The following is a 25876-nucleotide window of genomic DNA, read 5'->3' on the forward strand; positions in this document are numbered from 1 at the left end:
TTTCATTTGTGTCTTAGAAGCATTGTTGCTTTTCATTTGTGTCTTAGAAGCATTGTTGCTTTCCAGTTGTGTCTTAGAAGCATTGTCCACTGAGTTTGTTTCTTTTCATTTGTGTCTTCGAAACATTGTCCACTGAGTTTGTTGCTTTTCATTTGTGCCTTAGAAACATTGTTGGTTTTCATTTGTGTCTTAGAAACATTGTCCACTGAGTTTGTTGCTTTTCATGTGTGTCTTAGGAGCATTGTTGTTTTCATTTGTGTCTTAGAAACATTGTCCACTGAGTTTGTTGCTTATCATTTGTGTCTTAGAAGCATTGTTGCTTTTCAATTGTGTCTTCGAAACATTGTCCACTGAGTTTGTTGCTTTTCATTTGTGTCTTAGAAACATTGTTGCTTTTCATTTGTGCCTTAGAAGCATTGTTACTTTTTAGTTGTGTCTTAGAAGCATTGTCCACTGATTTTGTTGCTTTTCATTTGTGTCTTAGAAGCATTGTTGCTTTTCATTTGTGTCTTAGAAGCATTGTCCACTGAGTTTGTTGCTTTTCATTTGTGTCTTAGAAGCATTGTTGCTTTTCATTTGTGTCTTAGAAGCATTGTTGCTTTTCATTTGTGTCTTAGAAGCATTGTTGCTTTTCAGTTGTGTCTTAGAAGCATTGTCCACTGAGTTTGTTGCTTTTCATTTGTGTCTTAGAAGCATTGTTGCTTTTCATTTGTGTCTTAGAAGCATTGTTGCTTTTCAGTTGTGTCTTAGAAACATTGTCCACTGAGTTTGTTGCTTTTCATTTGTGTCTTAGAAGCATTGTTGCTTTTCATTTGTGTCTTCGAAACATTGTCCACTGAGTTTGTTGCTTGTGTCTTAGAAGCATTGTTGCTTTTCATTTGTGTCTTAGAAGCATTGTTGCTTTTCATTTGTGTCTTAGAAACATTGTCCACTGAGTTTGTTGCTTTTCATTTGTGTCTTAGAAGCATTGTTGCATGTCATTTGTGTCTTAGAAACATTGTCCACTGAGTTTGTTGCTTTGCATGTGTGTCTTAGGAGCATTGTTGCTTTTTATTTGTGTCTTAGAAACATTGTTGCTTTTCATTTGTGTCTTAGAAACATGGTCCACTGAGTTTGTGACTTTACATTTGTGTCTTAGAAGCATTGTTGTTTTCATTTGTGTCTTAGAAACATTGTCCACTGAGTTTGTTGATTTTCATTTGTGTCTTAGAAGCATTGTTGCTTTTCATTTGTGTCTTAGAAACATTGTTGCTTTTCAGTTGTGTCTAAGAAGCATTGTCCACTGAGTTTGTTGCTTTTCATTTGTGTCTTAGAAGCATTGTTGCTTTTCATTTGTGTCTTCGAAACATTGTCCACTGAGTTTGTTGCTTGTGTCTTAGAAGCATTGTTTCTTTTCATTTGTGTCTTAGAAGCATTGTTGCTTTTCATTTGTGTCTTAGAAACATTGTCCACTGAGTTTGTTGCTTTTAATTTGTGTCTTAGAAGCATTGTTGCATGTCATTTGTGTCTTAGAAACATTGTCCACTGAGTTTGTTGCTTTGCATGTGTGTCTTAGGAGCATTGTTGCTTTTTATTTGTGTCTTAGAAGCATTGTTGCTTTTCATTTGTGTCTTAGAAGCATTGTTGCTTTTCATTTGTGTCTTAGAAGCATTGTTGCTTTTCAGTTGTGTCTAAGAAGCATTGTCCACTGAGTTTGTTGCTTTTCATTTGTGTCTTAGAAGCATTGTTGCTTTTCATTTGTGTCTTCGAAACATTGTCCACTGAGTTTGTTGCTTGTGTCTTAGAAGCATTGTTTCTTTTCATTTGTGTCTTAGAAGCATTGTTGCTTTTCATTTGTGTCTTAGAAACATTGTCCACTGAGTTTGTTGCTTTTAATTTGTGTCTTAGAAGCATTGTTGCATGTCATTTGTGTCTTAGAAACATTGTCCACTGAGTTTGTTGCTTTGCATGTGTGTCTTAGGAGCATTGTTGCTTTTTATTTGTGTCTTAGAAGCATTGTTGCTTTTCATTTGTGTCTTAGAAACATTGTCCACTGAGTTTGTTGCTTTTCATTTGTGTCTTAGAAACATTGTCGCTTTTCATTTGTGTCTTAGAAACATTGTCCACTGAGTTTATTGCTTTTCATTTGTGTCTTAGAAGAATTGTTGCTTTTCATTTGTGTCTATGAAGCATTGTCCACTGAGTTTGTTTCTTTTCATTTGTGTCTTAGAAGCATTGTTGCTTTTCATTTGTGTCTTAGAAGCATTGTTGCTTTTCAGTTGTGTCTTAGAAGCATTGTCCACTGAGTTTGTTGCTTTTCATTTGTGTCTTCGAAACATTGTCCACTGAGTTTGTTGCTTTTCATTTGTGTCTTAGAAGCATTGTTGTTTTCATTTGTGTCTTAGAAACATTGTCCACTGAGTTTGTTGCGTATCATTTTTATCTTAGAAACATTGTTGCTTTTCATTTGTGTCTTAGAAACATTGTCACTGAGTTTGTTGCTTTTCATTTGTGTCTTAGAAAGATTTTTGCTTTTCATTTGTTCTTAGTTTGTTGCTATTCATTTGTCTGAGAAACATTGTTGCTTTTCATTTGTGTCTTAGAAACATTGTCCACTGAGTTTGTTGCTTTTCATTTGTGTTTTAGAAACATTGTTGCCTTTCATTTGTGTCTTAGAAACATTGTCCACTGAGTTTGTGACTTCTCATTTTTGTCTTAGAAGCATTGTTGCTTTTCATTTGTGTCTTAGAAACATTGTCCACTGAGTTTGTTGCTTTTAATTTGTGTCTTAGAAGCATTGTTGCTTTTTATTTGTGTCTTCGAAACATTGTCCACTGAGTTTTTTGCTTTTCGTTTGTGTCTTAGAAACATTGTTGCTTTTCATTTGTGTCTTAGAAACATTGTTGCTTTTCATTTGTGTCTTAGAAACATTGTTGCATTTCATTTTTGTCTTAGAAACATTGTCCACTTAGTTTGTTGCTTTTCATTTGTGTCTTAGAAGCATTGTTGCATGTCATTTGTGTCTTAGAAACATTATCCACTGAGTTTTTTGCTGTTCATATGTGTCTTAGGAGCATTGTTGCTTTTTATTTGTGTCTTAGAAGCATGGTTGCTTTTCATTTGTGTCTTAGAAACATTGTCCACTGAGTTTGTTGCTTTTCATTTGTGTGTTAGAAGCATTGTTGTTTTCATTTGTGTCTTAGAAACATTGTCCACTTAGTGTGTTGCTTATCATTTGTGTCTTAGAAACATTGTTGCTTTTCATTTGTGTCTTAGAAACATTGTCCACTGAGTTTGTTGCTTTTCATTTATGTCTTAGGAACTTTGTTGCTTTTCATTTGTGTCTTAGAAACATTGTCCACTGAGTATGTTGCTTTTCATTTGTGTCTTAGAAACATTGTCCACTGAGTTTGTTGCTTTTCATTTGTGTCTTAGAAGCATTGTTGCTTTTCATTTGTGTCTTAGAAGCATGGTCCACTGAGTTTGTTGCTTTTCATTTGTGTCTTAGAAGCATTGTTGCTTTTCATTTGTGTCTTAGAAGCATTGTTGCTTTTCATTTGTGTCTTAGAAGCATTGTTGCTTTTCATTTGTGTCTTAGAAACATTGTTGCTTTTCATTTGTGTCTTAGAAACATTGTTGCTTTTCATTTATGTCTTAGAAACATTGTCCACTGAGTTTGTTGCTTTTCATTTGTGTCTTAGAAGAATTGTTGCTTTTCATTTGTGTCTTAGAAGCATTGTCCACTGAGTTTGTTGCTTTTCATTTGTGTCTTAGAAGCATTGTTGCTTTTCATTTGTGTCTTAGAAGCATTGTTGCTTTTCATTTGTGTCTTAGAAGCATTGTTTCTTTTCATTTGTGTCTTAGAAGCATTGTTTCTTTTCATTTGTGTCTTAGAAGCATTGTTGCTTTTCATTTGTTTCTTACAAGCATTTTCCACTGAGTTTGTTTCTTTTCATTTGTGTCTTAGAAGCATTGTTGCTTTTCATTTGTGTGTTAGAAGCATTGTTGCTTTTCAGTTGTGTCTTAGAAGCATTGTCCACTGAGTTTGTTGCTTTTCATTTGTGTCTTAGAAGCATTGTCCACTGAGTTTGTTGCTTTTCATTTGTGTCTTAGGAGCATTGTTGTTTTCAGTTGTGTCTTAGAAACATTGTCCACTGAGTTTGTTGCTTATCATTTGTGTCTTAGAAACATTGTTGCTTTTCATTTGTGTCTTAGAAACATTGTCCACTGAGTTTGTTGCTTTTTATTTGTGTCTTAGAAGCATTGTTGCTGTTCATTTGTGTCTTCGAAACATTGTCCACTGAGTTTGTTGCTTTTCGTTTGTGTCTTAGAAACATTGTTGCTTTTCATTTGTGTCTTAGAAACATTGTCCACTGAGTTTGTTGCTTTTCATTTGTGTCTTAGAAGCATGGTTGCATGTCATTTGTGTCTTAGAAACATTATCCACTGAGTTTGTTGCTTTTCATATGTGTCTTAGGAGCATTGTTGCTTTTTATTTGTGTCTTAGAAGCATGGTGGCTTTTCATTTGTGTCTTAGAAACATTGTTGTTTTCATTTGTGTCTTAGAAACATGATCCACTTAGTTTGTTGCTTATCATTTGTGTCTTAGAAACATTGTCCACTGAGTTTGTTGCTTTTCATTTGTGTCTTAGAAACATTGTTGCCTTTCAGTTGTGTCTTAGAAACATTGTGCACTTAGTTTGTTGTATTTCATTTTTGTCTTATAAGCATCGTTGCTTTTCATTTGTTTCTTAAAAGCATTGTCCACTGAGTTTGTTGCTTTTCATTTATGTCTTAGAAACTTTGTTGCTTTTCATTTGTGTCTTAGAAACATTGTCCACTGAGTTTTTGACTTTTCATTTTTGTCTTAGAAGCATTGTTGCTTTTCATTTGTGTCTTAGAAGCATTGTCCACTAAGTTTGTTGCTTTTCATTTGTGTCTTAGAAACATTGTTGCTTTTCATTTGTGTCTTAGAAACATTGTCCACTGAGTTTGTTGCTTTTCATTTGTGTCTTAGAAACATTGTCCACTGAGTTTGTTGCTTTTCATTTGTGTCTTAGAAACATTGTCCACTGAGTTTGTTGCTTTTCATTTGTGTCTTAGAAGCATTGTTGCTTTTCATCTGTGTCTTAGAAGCATTGTCCACTGAGTTTTTGACTTTTCATTTTTGTCTTAGAAGCATTGTTGCTTTTCATTTGTGTCTTAGAAGCATTGTCCACTAAGTTTGTTGCTTTTCATTTGTGTCTTAGAAACATTGTTGCTTTTCATTTGTGTCTTAGAAACATTGTCCACTGAGTTTGTTGCTTTTCATTTGTGTCTTAGAAACATTGTCCACTGAGTTTGTTGCTTTTCATTTGTGTCTTAGAAGCATTGTCCACTGAGTTTGTTGCTTTTCATTTGTGTCTTAGAAGCATTGTTGCTTTTCATTTGTGTCTTAGAAGCATTGTTGCTTTTCATTTGTGTCTTACAAGCATTGTTGCTTTTCATTTGTGTCTTAGAAACATTGTTGCTTTTCATTTGTGTCTTAGAGACATTGTTGCTTTTCATTTGAGTCTTCGAAACATTGTCCACTGAGTTTGTTGCTTTTCATTTGTGTCTTAGAAACATTGTTGCTTTTCATTTGTGTCTTAGAAACATTGTCCACTGAGTTTGTTGCTTTTCATTTGTGTCTTAGAAACATTGTCCACTGAGTTTGTTGCTTTTCATTTGTGTCTTAGAAGCATTGTTGCTTTTCATTTGTGTCTTACAAGCATTGTTGCTTTTCATTTGTGTCTTAGAAGCATTGTCCACTGAGTTTGTTGCTTTTCATTTGTGTCTTCGAAACATTGTTGCTTTTCATTTGTGTCTTAGAAGCATTGTTGCTTTTCATTTGTGTCTTAGAAGCATTGTTGCTTTTCATTTGTGTCTTAGAAGCATTGTTGCTTTTCATTTGTGTCTTAGAAGCATTGTCCACTGAGTTTGTTGCTTTTCATTTGTGTCTTCGAAACATTGTTGCTTTTCATTTGTGTCTTAGAAGCATTGTTGCTTTTCATTTGTGTCTTAGAAGCATTGTTGCTTTTCATTTGTGTCTTAGAAGCATTGTTGCTTTTCATTTGTGTCTTAGAAGCATTGTTGCTTTTCATTTGTGTCTTAGAAGCATTGTCCACTGAGTTTGTTGCTTTTCATTTGTGTCTTCGAAACATTGTTGCTTTTCATTTGTGTCTTAGAAGCATTGTTGCTTTTCATTTGTGTCTTAGAAGCATTGTTGCTTTTCATTTGTGTCTTAGAAGCATTGTTGCTTTTCATTTGTGTCTTAGAAGCATTGTTGCTTTTCATTTGTGTCTTAGAAGCATTGTCCACTGAGTTTGTTGCTTTTCATTTGTGTCTTCGAAACATTGTTGCTTTTCATTTGTGTCTTAGAAGCATTGTTGCTTTTCATTTGTGTCTTAGAAGCATTGTTGCTTTTCATTTGTGTCTTAGAAGCATTGTTGCTTTTCATTTGTGTCTTAGAAGCATTGTTGCTTTTCATTTGTGTCTTAGAAGCATTGTTGCTTTTCATTTGTGTCTTAGAAGCATTGTCCACTGAGTTTGTTGCTTTTCATTTGTGTCTTCGAAACATTGTTGCTTTTCATTTGTGTCTTAGAAGCATTGTTGCTTTTCATTTGTGTCTTAGAAGCATTGTTGCTTTTCATTTGTGTCTTAGAAGCATTGTTGCTTTTCATTTGTGTCTTAGAAGCATTGTCCACTGAGTTTGTTGCTTTTCATTTGTGTCTTCGAAACATTGTTGCTTTTCATTTGTGTCTTAGAAGCATTGTTGCTTTTCATTTGTGTCTTAGAAGCATTGTTGCTTTTCATTTGTGTCTTAGAAGCATTGTTGCTTTTCATTTGTGTCTTAGAAGCATTGTCCACTGAGTTTGTTGCTTTTCATTTGTGTCTTCGAAACATTGTTGCTTTTCATTTGTGTCTTAGAAGCATTGTTGCTTTTCATTTGTGTCTTAGAAGCATTGTTGCTTTTCATTTGTGTCTTATAAGCATTGTTGCTTTTCATTTGTTTCTTACAAGCATTGTCCACTGAGTTTGTTTCTTTTCATTTGTGTCTTAGAAGCATTGTTGCTTTTCATTTGTGTCTTAGAAGCATTGTTGCTTTTCAGTTGTGTCTTAGAAGCATTGTCCCCTGAGTTTGTTGCTTTTCATTTGTGTCTTCGAAACATTGTCCACTGAGTTTGTTGCTTTTCATTTGTGTCTTAGAAGCATTGTTGTTTTCATTTGTGTCTTAGAAAGATTGTCCACTGAGTTTGTTGCTTATCATTTGTGTCTTAGAAACATTGTTGCTTTTCATTTGTGTCTTAGAAACATTGTCCACTGAGTTTGTTGCTTTTTATTTGTGTCTTAGAAGCATTGTTGCTTTTCATTTGTGTCTTCGAAACATTGCCCACTGAGTTTTTTGCTTTTCGTTTGTGTCTTAGAAACATAGTTGCTTTTCATTTGTGTCTTAGAAACATTGTTGCATTTCATTTGTGTCTTAGAAACATTGTCCACTGAGTTTGTTGCTTTTCGTTTGTGTCTTAGAAGCATGGTTGCATGTCATTTGTGTCTTAGAAACATGTTCCGAGTGTAATGATAACATGATTCACTTAAATCAACAAGTTGGAGGTGATAATAGAGAAAGACCGAACCCGAAAACAATTGAATTAGTCATTCTAATTTTAAGGGAACAAATTGGTTAATTGCCTAGAGAGATAACTAATTCTCGGAATTGAATCGAGAGGGGGTCGGTTGGGAAGGAGAGAGAGAGAGAGAGAGACTACAGAAGGAAGGGGAGGATGACGTTTAATAAAACGACTGCGGAGATAGACAAAAGAAGAGAATCAGACAGTCTGTCGAAGAGAGGAGTTGGGAAGCCACGCATACCTCATTTTTCCAAAATACCAGTATGTCGTCCAGGTAGGCCATGGCGAAATCTTCCAGGCCTCGCAATACTATTGACATCAACTGGGTGAATACCCCTGGCGCATTCGACAACCCAAAGGGCATCACTCTAAACTGAAACAGCCCCGTATGACAGGCAAAGGCCGTCTTCTCTTGATCCTTCTGCTCTAGTGCCACCTGCCAATATCCAGACCTCAGATCCAGGGTCGAAAAACAGGTGGACCTCCCCAGTAAGGCTAGTATGTCGTCTATAAGCGGCAAGGGTACCACCAATGGTTTAGTGACGGCGTTCAGTCTTCGGAAGTCAACGCAAAACCGGTGACCTCCGTCCTTCTTCTCAACAATAACTATGGGGAAACTCCACGGGGAGCTGGACCTTTCTATTATCCCTGCCTCCAACATATCCGCCACTGCCTCCTCGGCCAATTTTCTCTTGTGTATCGGGGTTCTATACGGTCTCATCCTTATGGGCAGGTGGTCCCCTGTGTCAATTCCCATTTCCACCGTCTTGGTCTGTCCCAACTCTCTATCAGTCAAGACTATCACGTCTCGGTTATCCTCTAACAGTTGTTTGGTCCGGGAACCACAATGTCCTCATCTCCCAATCATTCAGCTCTTGGCCTCCCTTCCTTCCTGGGGATCTCCTCTAACCGTACCCTTTCTGTCCTCTTCACTGGGCGGCAATATGCTAACTCTTCTCCCTTAGCTATTCGGATCGTCTTTTCCGATGTATTGAGCATCAACACCGGTATCGTCCCCGATGCTTGGACAACCGATTTGCTCACCGTCACTCCCTCTTCATTATCCATGTATTTCTCTACGGGCGATATCTGGACTAATCCCCTTTTTATTTCCTTCCCCGTTTCAATCCTACCGGCGCAAGACATCGCCATCCTGGGCGAAATCCTCATGTCGACACTCGCCAAAATGGGCAACTCGTCGTGTTCTTCGCCTCCCAAGGGAATTTCCGTTTCACCTATCGTCAGTACAGCAGGGTCGAAACTGAGTCTGGCTCCCTTGGCTCGGAGCCAATCCTCCCCCAAGATCAATTCACTGCACAGCCCGTGCGTTACATACAAGGGAAACTCGTCCTCTCCCCCTGCTACTCATAAAGGCAACCATGCCACTCCGTCCACTCGCAGTTCGCTCCCATCTGCCTGGCTGATCGCTATGTCCGACGGTTCTAGTCTGCCCCTTCTCGCTAGTCCTTGATACGTTTCTTTCCCCAACAATGAGATCGATGCCCCAGTATCTATCAGTGCCTTCACTCGCACACCTCCCACAATCGCTCCGCATGTGAGTTCCTTTTTTTCAGTGAGCAGGGAGAACACCTGGGCTCTCCCTCTCTGTATTTGTGGGGTCCTTATTCTGTATCCCGCTACCGAGGACATGGGGGCGGGCAGCAACAAACCCCCTTGTGACCCATCCATCCTCGGATCGCCGTGGTGCTCCCGACGGTCCCTAACAGTTGTCTCCCTGGGTGGTACGCGATGATTGGGTGTAGTGATCCCCAACCTCCTGTCTCCAGCTATTTTGCACCCCCTGCTCTCGTGTCCGAACTGCCCACATTTGTCGCAGTTCGGTCCAACCGGATCAGGTGGTCTCTCCCATCTCGTGGGACACTCCGCCGCCCGATGCCCCTCACTCTGGCAGGTCCAACAAATCAGTCCGTATCTGCCGGGAGTGGATTTGTAAAACCCATGCGCGAGGTGCCATTCTTCTGTTTCGATCGGCCTCCGCCTCCCAGTCTTCTTCCCCTTCTTTCCACCCGGGCTTCCCTTTCTTCTGGGGTTTCCTAGTGTTTTCGCCCCTCTCTATTCTCTCTCCAAGCCTTACACTCGCCCACGCTAATTCCTTAGCTCCCGCTAGGGACAGTGGCTGGCCCCTGACAATATCCCTCCTGGTCTCCTTGTCACTCAGACCATCCACAAACGCATCAATCAGTATCGTCTGTATGGCATCACTGCCTCTCGTCCTCTCATCTGGGAACGCCAACACCACCAGCCTCTCTATTCGTTCTGTCAGTTCGGCGATGCCGTCCTTGTCGGACATTTTCAGTCGTGTTAACTTTCGCACCGCCTGAATTGCCGTTCGCTCACTGGCATATTGTTTCACCAGTGCCCCGCGCAACTCGGACCAAGTGACGGTTTGATTGTCGGCGTATATTGTCCCAATGAATTTTGAGACCGGTCCCGCAGCATTGTCCAAAGCCAGCAGGACCATCTCGTAATCCTCTAGTCCGTATATCACCCTCTTCTTTCCTATTATCGCTAGCCACTCCTGCAGTCCGGCGGGTTCACCCGCATAGGACGGAATCCTTATTCCCCCTATGGGCTTATCCATCTTCTTTGCTCCAATCGGGAATTCTTGGTAATTTCTGTCGTGATCGTCTTCTCGTCGGTGGCCGTCTCTCTCTCTGTCTGCAACGGCTGGAAAGTCAAGTTTGGTTATGCTGAAATCGAAGGTAGTCTTCACAAGTATAAATGGAAACAATCAACAACGATGAGGATAGTTTAGGCTGTTCATTTAGTGATTCGGTATACATTAAGGCTCGGCTTGTCCCTTATACGTTCGTCAGGCTTGGAATGCAACCCCCACAGTGTATTCAAATAAAAACTCCAAGTGGTGGTCTTTGTTAGTTCTTTTCGTCTCAATTAGAAGAGGCTGGCGGCATGCGTGGCTTCCCAACTCCTCTCTTCGACAGACTGTCCAATTCTCTTCTTTTGTCTATCTCCGCATTCGTTTTATTAAACGTCATCCTCCCCTTCCTTCTGTAGTCGACCCAATCTCTCTATTCGACGGGTAATCATAATTCTTTCTCTCTCTCTCTCTCTCCTTCCCAACCGACCCCCTCTCGATTCAATTCCGAGAATTAGTTATCTCTCTAGGCAATTAACCAATTTGTTCCCTTAAAATTAGAATGACTAATTCAATTGTTTTCGGGTTCGGTCTTTCTCTATTATCACCTCCAACTTGTTGATTTAAGTGAATCATGTTATCATTACACTCGGATCGCCGACTTTACTCGTCGACCCCTCCCAGACCTCCTTGCGTTTTCCTCGCCAACCCGACATCTGGCTTATCTTTAGTCTGGCCCTTTTGAACTCCAATAATTTACTTGTAAACCGATGACAATTCGTTGGTTTCTCACGAGATGGGACTGAGACCTCTCGCCCAGCTCCATCCCACTCACCCTCAACCTAGGAAGCAAGGTTATCCGGTGTCACCCGGCTTCGTTACAAAGTGATAAAAATGTGAACGTCATAAAATGGCGTTTTCGGTAAAGTTTTGTAATGACCCTCCCTGTTTTCTAAAGGCCCATACCATGATTTTATGAAGAATTTCGTCATGACATTTAGGAACCAATCAGAAGAGGTGTTAATCTTAATACTGTCACGTGTCCGAAATATTTTTGACCATTTTTTTTTTTTTGTGTGTTAAAAATAAGACTTTAATATGGCGAGTATTGAACATTTTGAAAAAAAAATTTCATCAGACACCCACTAGTAAGTAAATAATTCTTTTTACTATCTTTATCAATTAAAAGTATTATTCTATGTTGAGTTAGAACTGCGGTAATTGATAATAATTTAAAAGGACCTACTCGAAAAAAAAAATGTTTCTATTTCTCGAGTTTGGTAAAATTAATTTAGTATTAGTAGCAGCAGGAGCAGCAGCTGTAGTATTAGTCATAGCACAGTATAAACAACACGCGTTCTTTAATTTTTATTCACAAACGAATTAAGAAAAACATGAAAATATGAATATAAATGTTCTGATTATGTTTAATTAGAGCTATTTTGTTATCAGAAAACATTAGTTTCGAACTATTCGGTTTTCAGAATGTATAATAACAACAATCCCAACCAATTCTGCATTATGAATCCATTATAATTTCTCACATTTCTGGTCAAATTTAAAAACATGGTTAAAAAAACAAAATAAACTTTTGTAGATATATAGCTTGCATGCACTTTTATTCATTGCATTAGTTTTGAACAGCAAGTTAAAACAATGTTTTACTGTGAACAGCCACAAATGTTTTTTCCAAATCAAAATATGTATGAAAATCTCGTTTGTATTACTATACACATAGATTTGAAAAAGTTGTCAAAAAAACAAATATATAACAAATAAATGTCATCAAAGGCAAGATAAGTTACTTTTCTACCTAACTGGATATGTTTTTAGTGTTTATATTTAATGTAACATGTTTATTCAGCTCGAAAAACAGTGTTTACTGATGTAGTTTCTTATTAAATTAAAATTAAATATAACATTTGCTGACTTATTTACCTGTTGAATACACACACACACACACACACACATATATATATAACTTTCTGTAAGATATTTATTTGAAATTAAATTTTTGTGAAACTAACCGCCCACCCCTCTAATATTGTTTTTGTTTCTGTCAAGTCTTTAGTATGTTCATACATAATTTTCCTTAGCCCTACAATTAATTCAAAGTCCGAATGGCAACCCTCCCCATGTTCTCATTGCATAGAAACCCACTTAAAACCACACATAATCGTCTTTAAAAAAATAAAACAAAAAGCATACAGGATTTATTTCCCATAAAAAAAAAAACAGTTAACTGCCCTAAAATGCTAGAATGACTTGTAATGGGGAATTATTTTACATTAAATTCTAAAATAATTTGTTTATCTTTCATTAAAGTTTTTCATGACATTTCATACATAATTGCCTAAAAAGGTAGAATCACATTTTGGAGGGGTGGTCAGAAGGGGTTGGGTGGGGTTAAACAGAAGGTGTTAATTTACAATAATACCAAAGAAATATTGCAATATATTCATTTTTAAATGGTCCTATGTTTTAGATTTTTGTACATAAAGCACATTACAATTCAATTATGAGTTCTCCAACTTCTTTTCTGTTTATGGATACATGGCATTTTTAAGGAATTGCAGCATATTTATGCACATTTACTGCAGATTATTTGGAAACCATGAAATTTTGGAGATTTTCAGTCACATATTCTGATTCCTTTTACAAAAATACACTTATATGGTAAATTTCATTGCTTAGCCTTGTATTTTAACAAAGATATAGCATTTTTACTGAAAAAGTAGTGTAAAAAATGTGACGAAACGCATATGGTCTTAAAGACGGGAAAATATCCAAATGTGTGAGGCACAAAAATAGGCGTAACTTCCTTAATTTTAATCAGATTTTAAAAATTTGAAAAGATTCTTTCTTAGCTTATCAAGCTCTTTCTATGTATACCAATATTGAAATATTTTAAGCTATTTCAATTTTTTCATGTGTATTGCTAGCTAAAGCTCAGATGCCTATCAGATTGGCAACTCTCTTTTGAACCTTGTTTAGGAGCGAGAGACTAGTAGCAGATGCACCAGCCCAAATGTGACAGCAATACTCCATACATGGGCGAATGGTGGCCTTTATAAAGGTACAGGATACTTTCAGGTGTTAGTAGCTTTTGAAGTGTCAAGTTTTTTATTATAGCATGCACCTGAGCAGGGGTGATTTTTAGATCGTCTAGCGTGGCATCTGTCCGCAAAGGAAAGTCAGGTAGTGGGTAGTTGGAAGGGTCCAGTGTGGAGTTTGAGGCAAACCGACTGGCAAGCATGTTAGCCTTCTCAGTTGCTGAGCAAACAACCTTGTGATTGTTGGTTAGTGGGGGAATTGTTGATTGCCCATTATTTACTACACTGTTGTAGATTTTCCAGAAGTCTCGAGTTCCTAATTATTGTGCTTCGATGCGTTTTTTAGTGGCTTCAGTAAATTCTCTCTTAGCTGTCGCTATTTCTTTCTTAACGTTACTTCTAGCTTCTATATACTTCTGTCTGTTTGAACTGGACTTATGTCGGTTAAATCTGCAGTATGCATGCTGCCTTTGAGCAATGGCAGTTGCACATGTGGAAGTAAACCATTAGGGAGAGTAGGGCTTGCTATAAAATTTCCACATGGGAACATGTGCTTCAATTGCCGTTTTGAACCATTCAGTGGTCTCATTTGCGCACTGTTCAGCAGGAAGAGAAAAAATATTTCCCCATGGGGCATCTCTGATAAGATCTCTGATGGCTTCCCAGTCAGATTTTTTATAATATCTCATTGTTTTGAGCACTGGCTCTTCAGTTTTGGGTTTAGAGTTTAGGGCGATTTCAACCATTATCACTGCATAATCAGCGTTCCCGAGTGGGCTGTCAGCATTCGTTATACAATCATCGGGAACTGTGGTCAAAAACAGATCTAAGAGTGATGCATGTTGTTCTTGCTGGTCACGGAAACGGGTTGGAAACGTAACAATTTGTGATAGGGAGTGAGATATAGAGAAGCTATGTGTTGTGCTGGACATTAAAATCACCAAATACATGTACTTTTGCGCTAGTGTTGAGGGAGAGTACTGTGTCTGTGCTGTCAGAGACTTTGTTTATTATGGTGCAGTCCTGGGTTGAGGGAGAGCGGTAGAGAAAATAAAAGTAGCTTATGTTATGTTGCATGTTCAGTCTAAAGCACATAAAGGCTTGATCGTCCGATTCTAGGTTTGTTTCTCTAGTCAAGGGGAGGGTGTTACGATTGTAGACTCCAACTCCGTGCATATGTCTGTCAGAGTCTTTATGGCAGAGTGGGAGATATCCAGCCGTATAAAGTAGTTAGAAGGGATGGAGGAGTGTAGGTTAATCTCACTTAGTGCTAAGATATCCGGGGTATTTGTTAGGAGAAATGCTTCAACATCAGCTAAATTAGTTCTAAGCCCACGGATGTTCAAGGGCAAGTTGGATTTGTTTGACCCTAAGCCTGGTTTAAGCTTATTTTTTGATTGTACTGTCATGTTTTTAAAGAGTTTCAGTTAGGTAAGGGGCAGCTGAACAAGAGGTTATGCAGAGTATCAGACATGCAACACAAGTAGACCATCAGCTGACCTTTCTTCAACTAGGACTGTGGCCTCAGGAAATGAGTGCAGGGTCTCTTTCCATGCGCAACATGGCACTACAAACATCCCAATATTATACAACTGTTGATGGAGCAGCCGCTCTAAGTGCTACCAAAGAGTTAGGGCTTCTGTACTACCAATTGGAAACAGCAGACAGCAACTGTCAATCCGGTACCCTTAACCCATCAGAAAAAGGTCAACCCAATCTAATTGCACAGGCATATGTGGTACTCAAGCACTCCCAAGTGCCCAGTTTTGAGGGGGTGGGATGGGATGTGTTGGGGTGGGGAAAACGGCGTTCATTGCCCTAGACAAGAAAGAAGATCTACCACTGAGTAGTGTTTCCTCGAAACTGTGATAGCATCTCTGAACCTGACTAAATAGGCAAAGAAGGAGTATGGAAGCCAGGCGATAGACAGAGCCTATCTACTCCTTAAGCAGATTAGGTTTGAAGACCGGTAATTTGTTTGAGTTACTAGCTCTAGGAAGGTTGTCATCCAAGACTGGAGAGGCCTCCCTCCCTTAGGTTTAGTTTCAGAGTTTTCCTTTTCTTAGATGGATGATCTGGGAAGATCTACTGGGTCCATCAGCCCCGAGAGGGTTTGCTCCACGCCTGGGTCCTAATCCAGTTATTTTTGCGACCCCGCGTGGTTAGTTAATGTTACAGGGTTAGTTTGTAGAGGTTATGTATCTACTGAATAGTTATACTCCTCAAAGTGATTGTTACTAAATAAAGCTCATGCAGTGGAAGCAACTATGTGAGCAGGCTTGTTAGAAAGGCGTTAGTGTGGATTTTTAAATTTTTTATTTTATTTATATATTAGCTTAGGTACAGGGTAACATTACAGTATGAGTAGGTATTAGGAATTGAGCTAAGAATTGTGCCCAATCTGTATATTTTAAATTACATGAGGGTTAAGATGTAGGTGCTGTACAGTACGGGTATAACTGGAGGTAAATTTTAAGTCATGGCGTATTCCATATGTATAATTAAGTAAATAGATATTTGGGCAAGTTTTCAGTAGATGCAAATAGATAGAAGTTGTGGTTTTCTACTATTGAAGGAAGATAATTTCAGTCTTCATTTAAGAGTCATGGAGCGTTTTGCATAACAAGGAATATTGGATTTAGTTTTGTATTAATCGTTACAATTGTTATGTAATGAAGATCGCTTTGCATCTGAGTACATACTTTGGCTGGTAAGTACCTAACTGGATAAGAATGAACTCTAATGCATGTCTTAGAGGTAGAAATGTATAGATGTTTAGTGATGACTGTTAGGCGGTTAGCATGTGAAGGTTAGGAGCTGGAAGCTAAGGATTCCACTACTAAGGCATGTGTAATGTAGAGTTTTAGTGGCAGCTTGGGGGAGGGGTAGAGCAGATTATTAGCTTTCAAGAGACGGGTTAATAACTTATAAAATACAGTAGAGTTTCATTAGGATTTAGAGTTACATGTAATGTTTTAGTTTGGGAAACAGAACAAAAAATTTTTTTTTCTTTTTCCCTATTTAGCATGCAGGTTAGACAAAGTAAAGAGAAACAATTATTACATGGTGATTCGGAATTCGTATTTATAGGCAGTCATTAAGCTTAGGGACAAAACATTGTATCTATTCAGAAAATAGTCCTAGTGACGCAGCTGAGATCACTGTACATTTCAATTACAAATATAGTAAAAGTTAATTATAAGCTATATCCAGTGGTTTGGTATAGATATCAAGGAGGCCTCTTTATTAATACAAGCGACCATATGGTAATTTTAGATATTAAGTATATTACTTAAGTGGGATGCCCTTTCCCTGGAGTATTGCTGCAGTCTGATTCAAGGAATTCTCAAAAGATTGCGGGCTGTCAAATTGCAGAAGAGCTATGCTACTAAATATTAACTAGTTCATTGTGTTCCTGTTGTATTTGTGTTGCATTAATGTCCTAAAGTTACATTTAAATAACAATTTTCCATTGTGCGGATTCTCTTTTTGCCTCTTCAATTTGAATTTATTTTTTTTTTAAATTGATGTGAACACTAGAATATTTGAATTAAAAGTCAAATATGAACAAAATTATAGAAGTATAAAAGGCGAATCAAATGAGATATAGTTTGTTTAAACAGTTACATTAAATTTAGCTTAAATTTGCAGTTTTTAAAGAAATTACACTGGTGCTACCAGATCAGGTTGTCTGTTGGCTTCCTGAGACGAATCGATTTTCTGTTTTTGTTTTCTGTTCTCTTTTGTAAAACTTAATTATGTTCTACAAAAACAAAGGCCCCCTTCCCATTTCCTTTCTTTTTCCTTCCCAACCCCATCGGTGGGGCATTAGAATACACGGACTATCCCCCTGCAGAGAGTAAAAACCTCTCAATGGGGCCACCTGTTGGCTGTGGGTGGCGACTCGTAATACCTAGGAAAAGGATCCTGGTGGCTGAGCAACTGATATTTAGGGAAATTGAAGATATCAGTTGCCACACTCCATTTTGGCCTTGTACAAGACTAGACGAACAGTCGGAGGGGCCCGGTCCGATCAATTGGTTAGTTGCGTCAAGCCTTAACACATCTACTTTTCTATCAATTTCCTCCAAACTGTAACAAATACAGTTCTACCCTGTACCACTATAAACTATGTACATATTTTCCCCTCTTTTCCATGTGTTAGAAGGCGGTGCCTAGTGTCAAATGTGCCAAATGAATAAAGTCATGACAAATTACTTGGATTGTGTAACCTAAGGATTATAGGTGCTCATGGCTCCCATTTGGGACATGTATACTGTTTTATGTAGTCTTTGCATGACAAGGCGAATGGGTTTCCCCCTTAACATGCCCCAATATTGGACTCCGAGGTGGGTGAGGAGCATAAACAATGAATTTTAAAATATACATATATGGCCAATTACAAAAATTCCAAGCGCTTACGCGTTGGCTCGATAGTTCAGATAATGAACTACACCAAGCATTCTCAAAATTTATTGTATTGGAATCAACTGAAGAAACCAATATAACGGACTTATCACCGTTTATTATACACAAAATTATATCGGCATATATTACTCCCAAAAATGTAAAAGCTTTAAAAAATAAAACCCTACTGGTGGAAGTGGAAAAAGAAAAATATGTCACTTTTCTCCTAGGAATGAAAACTTTCCACAACATAAATATCAAAACTTATCCACACAAGAATCTGAATACATCCAAAGGTGTAGTAAAATCGAAAGCCCTCTCAATGTGCACTACTGAAGAGATAACAAAAGAACTTAAAAACCAAGGAGTAACAAACGTTAAAAGAATTACAATAAAAAAAAAAAAGAGAATCAGCCTATACTTACGAACACTTACATTATGCAGTTTGATAGACCCACTATCCCAAAAGAAATCAAAATTGGGTTCAACATTGAAAAAGTTGAAAGAAGAAATTACCACAAACAGAAGCCATTACTACTACAAATAGATTTCCTGAATTAGAAGACATGGAAACTGAAGTTACTCCTTAAACCAATAAAAAATCATCATGAGTTACAAGATCATCCAATGGAATTGCTGTGGATTGAAGGCAAATTACAATGAAATTTTATTGTTGCAAACTAAATTTAATCCTTTGGTTATTTGTCTCCAAGAAACCTTCCTTAAGGAAGAGGACAATTTGAATATAAAACACTATCAACAATATAACTACATTCATAATACAGGACTTGGAGCCTCTGGTGGTGTATCAGTATTCATTAAAAATAACATACTCCAGAGCCAAATTGAATTAAAAAAAAATTTGCAAGCGGTTTCCATAAGAGCAACTTTATACAAACTGATAAGCATTTGTTCTTTATACATACCTCCACATGAACAAATGGATGAAAATGAATTGGAGAACTTAATAGCACAAATACCCAAACCCTTTAGTTTCCTAGCAGACGTAAATAGTCACAACACCTTATGGGGATGCAAGGAAACGGATAGAAACGGAAAGAAAATTGAAAATCTAATAAATAAAAATAATCTATGCTTGTTCAACCAAAAAGAAGCTACTCACATCAATCCAACAAATGGATCACTTAGTTCACTTGATTTAACTATATGTGACCCTTCCACTTATCTGGATTTTTCTTGGAGCGTATTCGATGATGCCTGTGGTAGTGATCATTACCCAATCGTTCTCAAAAGCCATGAAAAAATATTTGAACATCCACCAAGCTTAACAAAGTCAACTGGGAAAAATTCAAGAATCTCTGCTCAGAACAATTGACAGAAAACAACATCGATACAATCAAAACATTTACACAAATATTAATATTAATAGAAGAGTGCATTCCCAAAAACACTACTTCAGGAAAAAGGAATAGACCATGGTTTAACAAAGAATGTAAAGAATCAATAAATCTACGAAAAGCAGCATTAAGAAAATGTAATAAAGAACCAACAACAAGCAACTTAATTGAATACAAACTGCATAGAGCAAAATTATGCAGAATAATAAAGAAAGCCAAAAAGGAATGCTGGCAAGAATATGTCAGCAAGATCAATGTTTCCACTAAACCAAAGACAGTTTGGGAAATGGTTAAAAAAATTTCTGGAAAACATAACCCGATACCAATTAAACATCTTTTTATTGAAAATACCAAAATAACAAATTAAGCCTATAGCAAACAAATTAGCAAAAACATTTTCAGAGAATTCTTCTTCAAAAAACTATAACAAAGAATTCCAAACCACCAAAGAAAATATTGAAAAGTACAAGCTAGACTTCAATTCCAAAAACATTGAAGAATATAATAAACCTTTTTCAAGACTCTTATTGAAAATTCCATAAACACACAGCCATTGGACCAGATGAGGTCCACTATAGTTTTTAAAAAATACTTCCAAAAATTTCATTGGAACTTTTACTAAAAATCTACGATGACATCTGGATAAAAAAAGAAGTTCCCAGAATCTTGGAAACATACAACGATTATTCCAATACCAAAACCAGGAAAAGATTCTTCAGATCCTGGAAATTATCGACCAATTTCACTAACAAGTTGCATGTGCAAAACATTAGAGCGAATGGTAAATCATCACCTAATTTGGTATTTAGAAACAAACAAACTAATAACCAATGCACAAAATCGTGGATGTCTTGACCATTTAGTCAACTTAGAAGGCTATGTCAGAGAAGCCTTCATAAGAGGGGAACACACCACAACTGTCTTTTTCGATCTAGAAAAAGCTTACGATACTATCTGGAAATTCGGAATTATTTGTTGATGAATACAAGTTTTTAGGAATGGTTTTTGAAAAAAAAACTAAATTTTATTCCTCACATAAACTATGTTAAAAAAAAAATGTAATTAAGCACTGCAACTTCTGCGGGTTGTGGCCCATATAAACTTGGGCGCTGACAGTCAGACCTTGTTAAACCTGTATAGATCCTGAATTCAATCAAAAATTGACTATGGCAGCTGTATATATCAAGCAGCAGGAAAATCCTATGTTAAAATTTTAAATCCCATTTACCATACAGGACAGACTTGCACTAGAAGCCGTCAGAACATCCCCAGTAGAAAGTTTGTATGCCAAAGCAAATGAGCCTCCATCTAACCTCAGATATAACAAGTTAGCACTGCTATAATATACAAAATTGAAGGCAGATCCCGACAATCTTGCGCACGACTGCACGTTTTATCCCAAGTACAAACATTTATTTCAACAAAAAGAAAAAACCATTAAAACATTTGGCCTACGAATGGAACCCATTATTGAAGAAGCAGAGATCCTGATAACAAAAATTCACAAAACATTTACTCAAAAAATACCTTCTTGGAACATTATAGTACCAAAAGTTGACTTAAGTCTTAGCAAACACTGTAAGGGAAAAACTCACCCTCTTGTTTATCAAGAAGAATTTGAACAAATCAAATACAATTATCCTAAACATGCATACATCTTTATGGACGGCTCAAAACAGGTAGATGCAGCAGGCAGCGCAGCTGTATATAATAAAAAAATTATAAAAAGGCATCTCTTGAAAGAAACCTCAATCTAATGCAGAAGTTTGTGCAATAGATTTAGCACGTGATCTCATCTCCAGGAATAACAACACAAAATATGTCATTTTCTCTCACTCGCTATCAGCTATAACAGCAATAAAAACACAAAAGTCTAACAACCCGTTGTTAGTAAAACTACAGGCTAGAATAAGTGAAGTTTTAAAAACAAAAGAAATTGTGCTCTGCTGGATACCTAGCCACATCGGTATCAGAGAAAACGAATTGGTAGACACTGCAGCAAAGGCTTCTCTAAATGAAAATCAAGATGAAAACTTTAAAGTCCCCTATACGGATTTAAAAAAAAATATAAATGAATGCATTAAAAAACAATGGCAAATTTATTGGAATGGTTACACTAACAATAAATTATATGCCATTAAACCAACAATTGGTAACAGGGGAAAAATAGAAAGGAAGAGGTTGTATTGACGAAATTGCGTATAGGTCACACATACCTAACCGAATCATATTTACTTAAAGGAGACGACCAGCCAATGTGTACTGCATGTCAGGTTCTGCTGACAACAAAACGTTTTCTTACTGAATGCATTGATTTTCTGCCTATAAAACGAAAATATTACAAAGACAGCAATATAAAAGAACTTTTCGAAAACATAATCGATTACCTTAAAGAAATTGGTATATATACAAAAATATACATTTTCATATACATGTGAATAAGCAAGACAATACAAATCGATACGGATTAGTATTTGTAAACTAATCCTTTGCACTTTTAATATACATAAGTATAATTAAATAAAATTTTACTTTCTTATAAAAATTAACACAAACATAACTACACATTAGTAATAAATATTTACTAATACAAATTTAACACACGTAATGCAAATTTATTTTAAATATTTTTGCACAAATATAACACTTTCATACAAATTTACACAAACGCAACTACACCTAAGTAGCAAATATTTATTATTACAAATTTACACACATAACGCAAATTCATATTAAATTTTTTTATCCATTTACTTGCAATTTTACTCGCTTTTTAATACATTTTATGCATTTACTCTTTTTTTGTATTAAAATGTTTACAAACTTAAGCAAATCTTTGTGCAAACTATATTTCAACTATAAATATATTTATTCAAATAATTTTGTTTATAAAAAAAAATATATTTAAACACCAAACCACGATTCGGCATAAAATAACCTAACAAGAGTGGACATGCTGTTAAACAAAAAAAATGAAAAAATTACAAGTGCGGACTTTCTTTTTACTGCCTGCCTGTGTGTGTGTGTGTGTGTGTGTGTGTGTGTGTGTGTGTGTGTGTGTGTGTGTGTGTGTGTGTGTGTGTGTGTGTGTGTGTCCATATTGTTTTCACTGGTTGCCATGTTTGTTTTCATGCACGCATGCATTCAATTTTTTTCATGGGCATGTAATTGCGTATTGTTTTCACTGGTCACCATGTTTGTTTTTGCATACGTGCATTCAATTATTGCGCATTTATGCATTAATTCTGTATACTCACTATTCCATAGCTAGCTATAACATATACTGACCCAAATGGTTGTCTAATGTATATCTAATGTTTTGAATTCTTATCTTGTTGACACTTTTCTGCTAACTATTGACTGATAAGGATCAAAATGAAGCGACCTGCTCTCAACTAGAGTCGTACCTCAAAAGGGTTTGGCATCATTGTATCCCTTCATCTAGGGCCGAATCACTACTTGAATGCACGGGTATCTACCTCACTTTAATTTCTAAGCTATATAGAGCATAAAACAAGTTCTAATTATCTTATTTATATATGCTTATACCATCATTACACTAGCCAGACCAGTATTTTTCCTAACTTTTTTACCTTATCTTTGCAACCTATTTTATGGGGATGGATTTTAGCTAGAATCTATTTGGCTTTAATATTTGGCATTGTGAGATGCAAGCGGCCAAAATACCAAAGTCCGTCTGTTCTATGAAAAGATGTATCTGCTGGCATCCACACCTTGTCTAATTTTACAGGCTGACATTGTCTGATAACACTGTTATCTTAGCAGAATCCTACATTGTTTCACAATTTAAAGTCATTTCCTCAAATATCGGCAAATATTATGTGGTCGCTTTTTTTTCTTTTTGGTAATTTTTACCCCCCCCCCCCAGCCCTGTTACTATTCCAAAATCAACCTACCCTAACCAGTATATCACTATTTGCCTTTACAAAGTAACATTACACAATGTGCAAGATTGGGCCGAGATATTTTCTTTTTACTATTATGGTTATGGGTTAATGCATCTGGTACACTTGGGCCTAATTTGCAATTGTCTTTATAAAATAATCAGTTTTTAATTAGATTAAGATGCTTCGTGAATTTCTTTACTCTGATTCCTATTTTTCATTGGTCCACTTGTAGGCTTATCATATTCACTAGTAACCTCTGTTTTCTATTTCGTATATTTCAAACCACTAAATTTTTTTGATAAATATGATTTTCATATTCTGAAATAGCTTTTTCATAATATAGCATCTTTCTATTAAAGAAAAATGTGATAAATATTGAAAATGAAGGAAAAGAAAAATCACTGTGAGACACTGCTTCAGCCAGAATCAGCTGTTTTTTGTTTAGATTAGTTAGTCATACACAATGCCGTAACATGGTGGCAGCACGAATTGATTTAGACTTTTTTTTTTTAATCAGATAAGATCAATCCCGAACTAATCCAATTGCCAAATTCTATTGGATTCAGGAACTGAATAGCTTTTGGATTACAATCCAATTGTTACCTGATGTAATCCACAGTGATCTCACTCAAAGACAGAATTTTCATTGATTCTATGTGACGTCATAACCAAAACAAAAACAGCTGTCCAGACAGGATTTGCAGTGATCCTATAGACTGAAATATGTCGATGAAGTGAAAGCATTGCAGTACAAAATATGATTTATCTCCAAAAATAAAAACAAAACTATACAAAAACTACTAAATTGTGCAACTGGTAAAACTAAACAGGAAAATCATGTAAAAAAAAAATCAATTTATTGGACTTAAGGAGTTGGAGTTGGATAAAAAATTCCGACTCTGACTCCGAGTACTCTTAGAACTCCAACTCTGCAACCCTGGCCACGACAAAGTAATGGTTGGTAAGATAAGTCTAGTTCATATTAAAAATAATCTTTTTTAAATATATGCACATATATACGTATATAGACATATATAATTAGCTAAATGCTAAACGCAACAAAATCTGTTGTGAAAAGGGTTTTATGAATAAAGTTTTGCCCTCTTCTAAATAATAATAATCATAAAAAATTTTAGAGATTCCCCTCTCACTAATGGAAGTGATATTAGCATAACTTAATTTTGATGACTTCACACGGAGATTAAATCTGGACATTATAAGGAGATGCATGTAGAAAAGTAGACTTTGTTGGTATGGCCATGTTGTAAGAATGGATGAGAATTCTTGAATTAGTAAATGCAAAACAGTTGAGGTTGCAGATTAAGTTCATGGAGAAAATCCAATCCACGTGTGAAAAAGGAATATATAAAGAAATGCTCAGAGACAATTTGGAAATCAATTTCTAAAAGACATCCAATGAGTGTCAAATAAATGGACGTTCAAACAAATGTGATAATTATTTTTAAAATGTTTTCATTAACATATTTTTTTATTTTTATTTATTTTATTTTTTTTTAAATATCCTGTAAAAATTATCAACTTATATTGAATCCACTTCCTGCACTCTGTTTCTCTAGCCTTGTTCCACCCGATTTACCCCCTTATAAATCTGTAGTTTCTATATGTCTTGTTTGGGGTTGAATATAAAATTAAAAACAAAACTTTCTGATAAGTTGTTCAATTTTGTCTTTTTATTTAAATTGCTTTTCTCTGATTTTTGCAGAAGATTTCATTGATGTTAACGACAATGAAAATGCCAAATTCTGTTTAAATGGCCATAAAAAAACATGGAGTCAAGTTAATGAAAAATTCCGAGTAAGTTTTATCATTTTGTCATGTTTTAAATGTAAATATTTATGGATATTCAATATTTAGTTCACTAAATCTAAAGAGATTAAAAAAACAAAACCAAAAAAAATCAGATAAATGTGTATAAAATGTCTTCTTTCAATTTAATGGTTCTCAAAAGGTAAACTTTTTAAATCCATCTTCACATGCCATTACTTCAGTTTGAAATGGCGCTGATCAAGAGATTGTTGCTTATTGTTTACAGTATATTAGAATGCTGTTTTTTTTTTTTTTTTTTTTTTTTTACAAAGGCATCACCACATTATCAAGGCCCAGAGGCCACTCAAGGATAAGGGTTAAAGAGTGTACAGTAGAAATTGGTCAATATAGTAATCATTAGTAATGAAAATTTGGTAAATTTAATAACTTATATGGAACGGCTCATCAAGAACTTATTTACTTTAGACTTGAACACAACCATATTGTAGTCAGCCGGAAAGCAGGAAAACGGAAGACAATTCCACAGGCGTGCAGTTCTAAGAAAGAAGCTTTGTTCATGGAATCTACGTTTAGGTTTAGGCACAGATAAAGAGTGGGGGAAATTATTGATAGTGTTTACAGCTAGACGAGTGTTTCTTGTGAAAGTTTGGCGAGGGGGGACCATAGATTGAAGCTCAGTTGAACACTTTCCATGAAAATAACGATACATCAGAGACAAACTCGCAACATCTCTTCTGTGAGATAGAGGTTGCAAGGAGGAGAAAAGGGCATCTCCTACGAGGCTACGAAGTCTATTTTGAACTCTATCAAGGCAGGACAAGTCCTTTCTAGCAGCTCCTGCCCAGATGTGGCAACAGTATTCCATCCTTGGACGTACCTGGCTCTTATATAGATAGAGAATAGCATCAGCAGTGAGATATCTACCGGATCGATAGAAAGATCCCACCATTTTTCCAGCGGCCTTGGCAACAGATTTGATATACGTGTTCCATTTAAGATCAGGAGTAATGGTCAAGCCCAGAAGCTTGTCAAAACTTGAGGCCTCCTGAAGACGAGAGCCATTCATTTCAATTGATGACAAATGTGGATTAGAATGTTGATGATGTAAAGAGAGAAG

The 25876-nt window shown here is 36.4% G+C and overlaps 1 protein-coding gene across 2 annotated transcripts in view; it reads left to right on the forward strand.

The window, feature by feature from the left end:
- The window catches only part of LOC145285995 (origin recognition complex subunit 3-like), a 171774-nt gene that overhangs the window by 32587 nt on the left and 113311 nt on the right, over nucleotides 1-25876 (forward strand). For both annotated transcript variants that reach the window (XM_080134586.1, XM_080134587.1), the window contains exon 3: nucleotides 24695-24786. In XM_080134586.1, the coding sequence (XP_079990712.1) occupies nucleotides 24695-24786 (92 nt within the window). The remainder of the gene's footprint in view (nucleotides 1-24694; nucleotides 24787-25876) is intronic.

Source organism: Euprymna scolopes, chromosome 10, assembly GCF_053919585.1.
Source record: "Euprymna scolopes isolate OS-2025 chromosome 10, ASM5391958v1, whole genome shotgun sequence".
Classification (NCBI taxonomy): Eukaryota; Metazoa; Mollusca; class Cephalopoda; order Sepiida; family Sepiolidae; genus Euprymna; species Euprymna scolopes.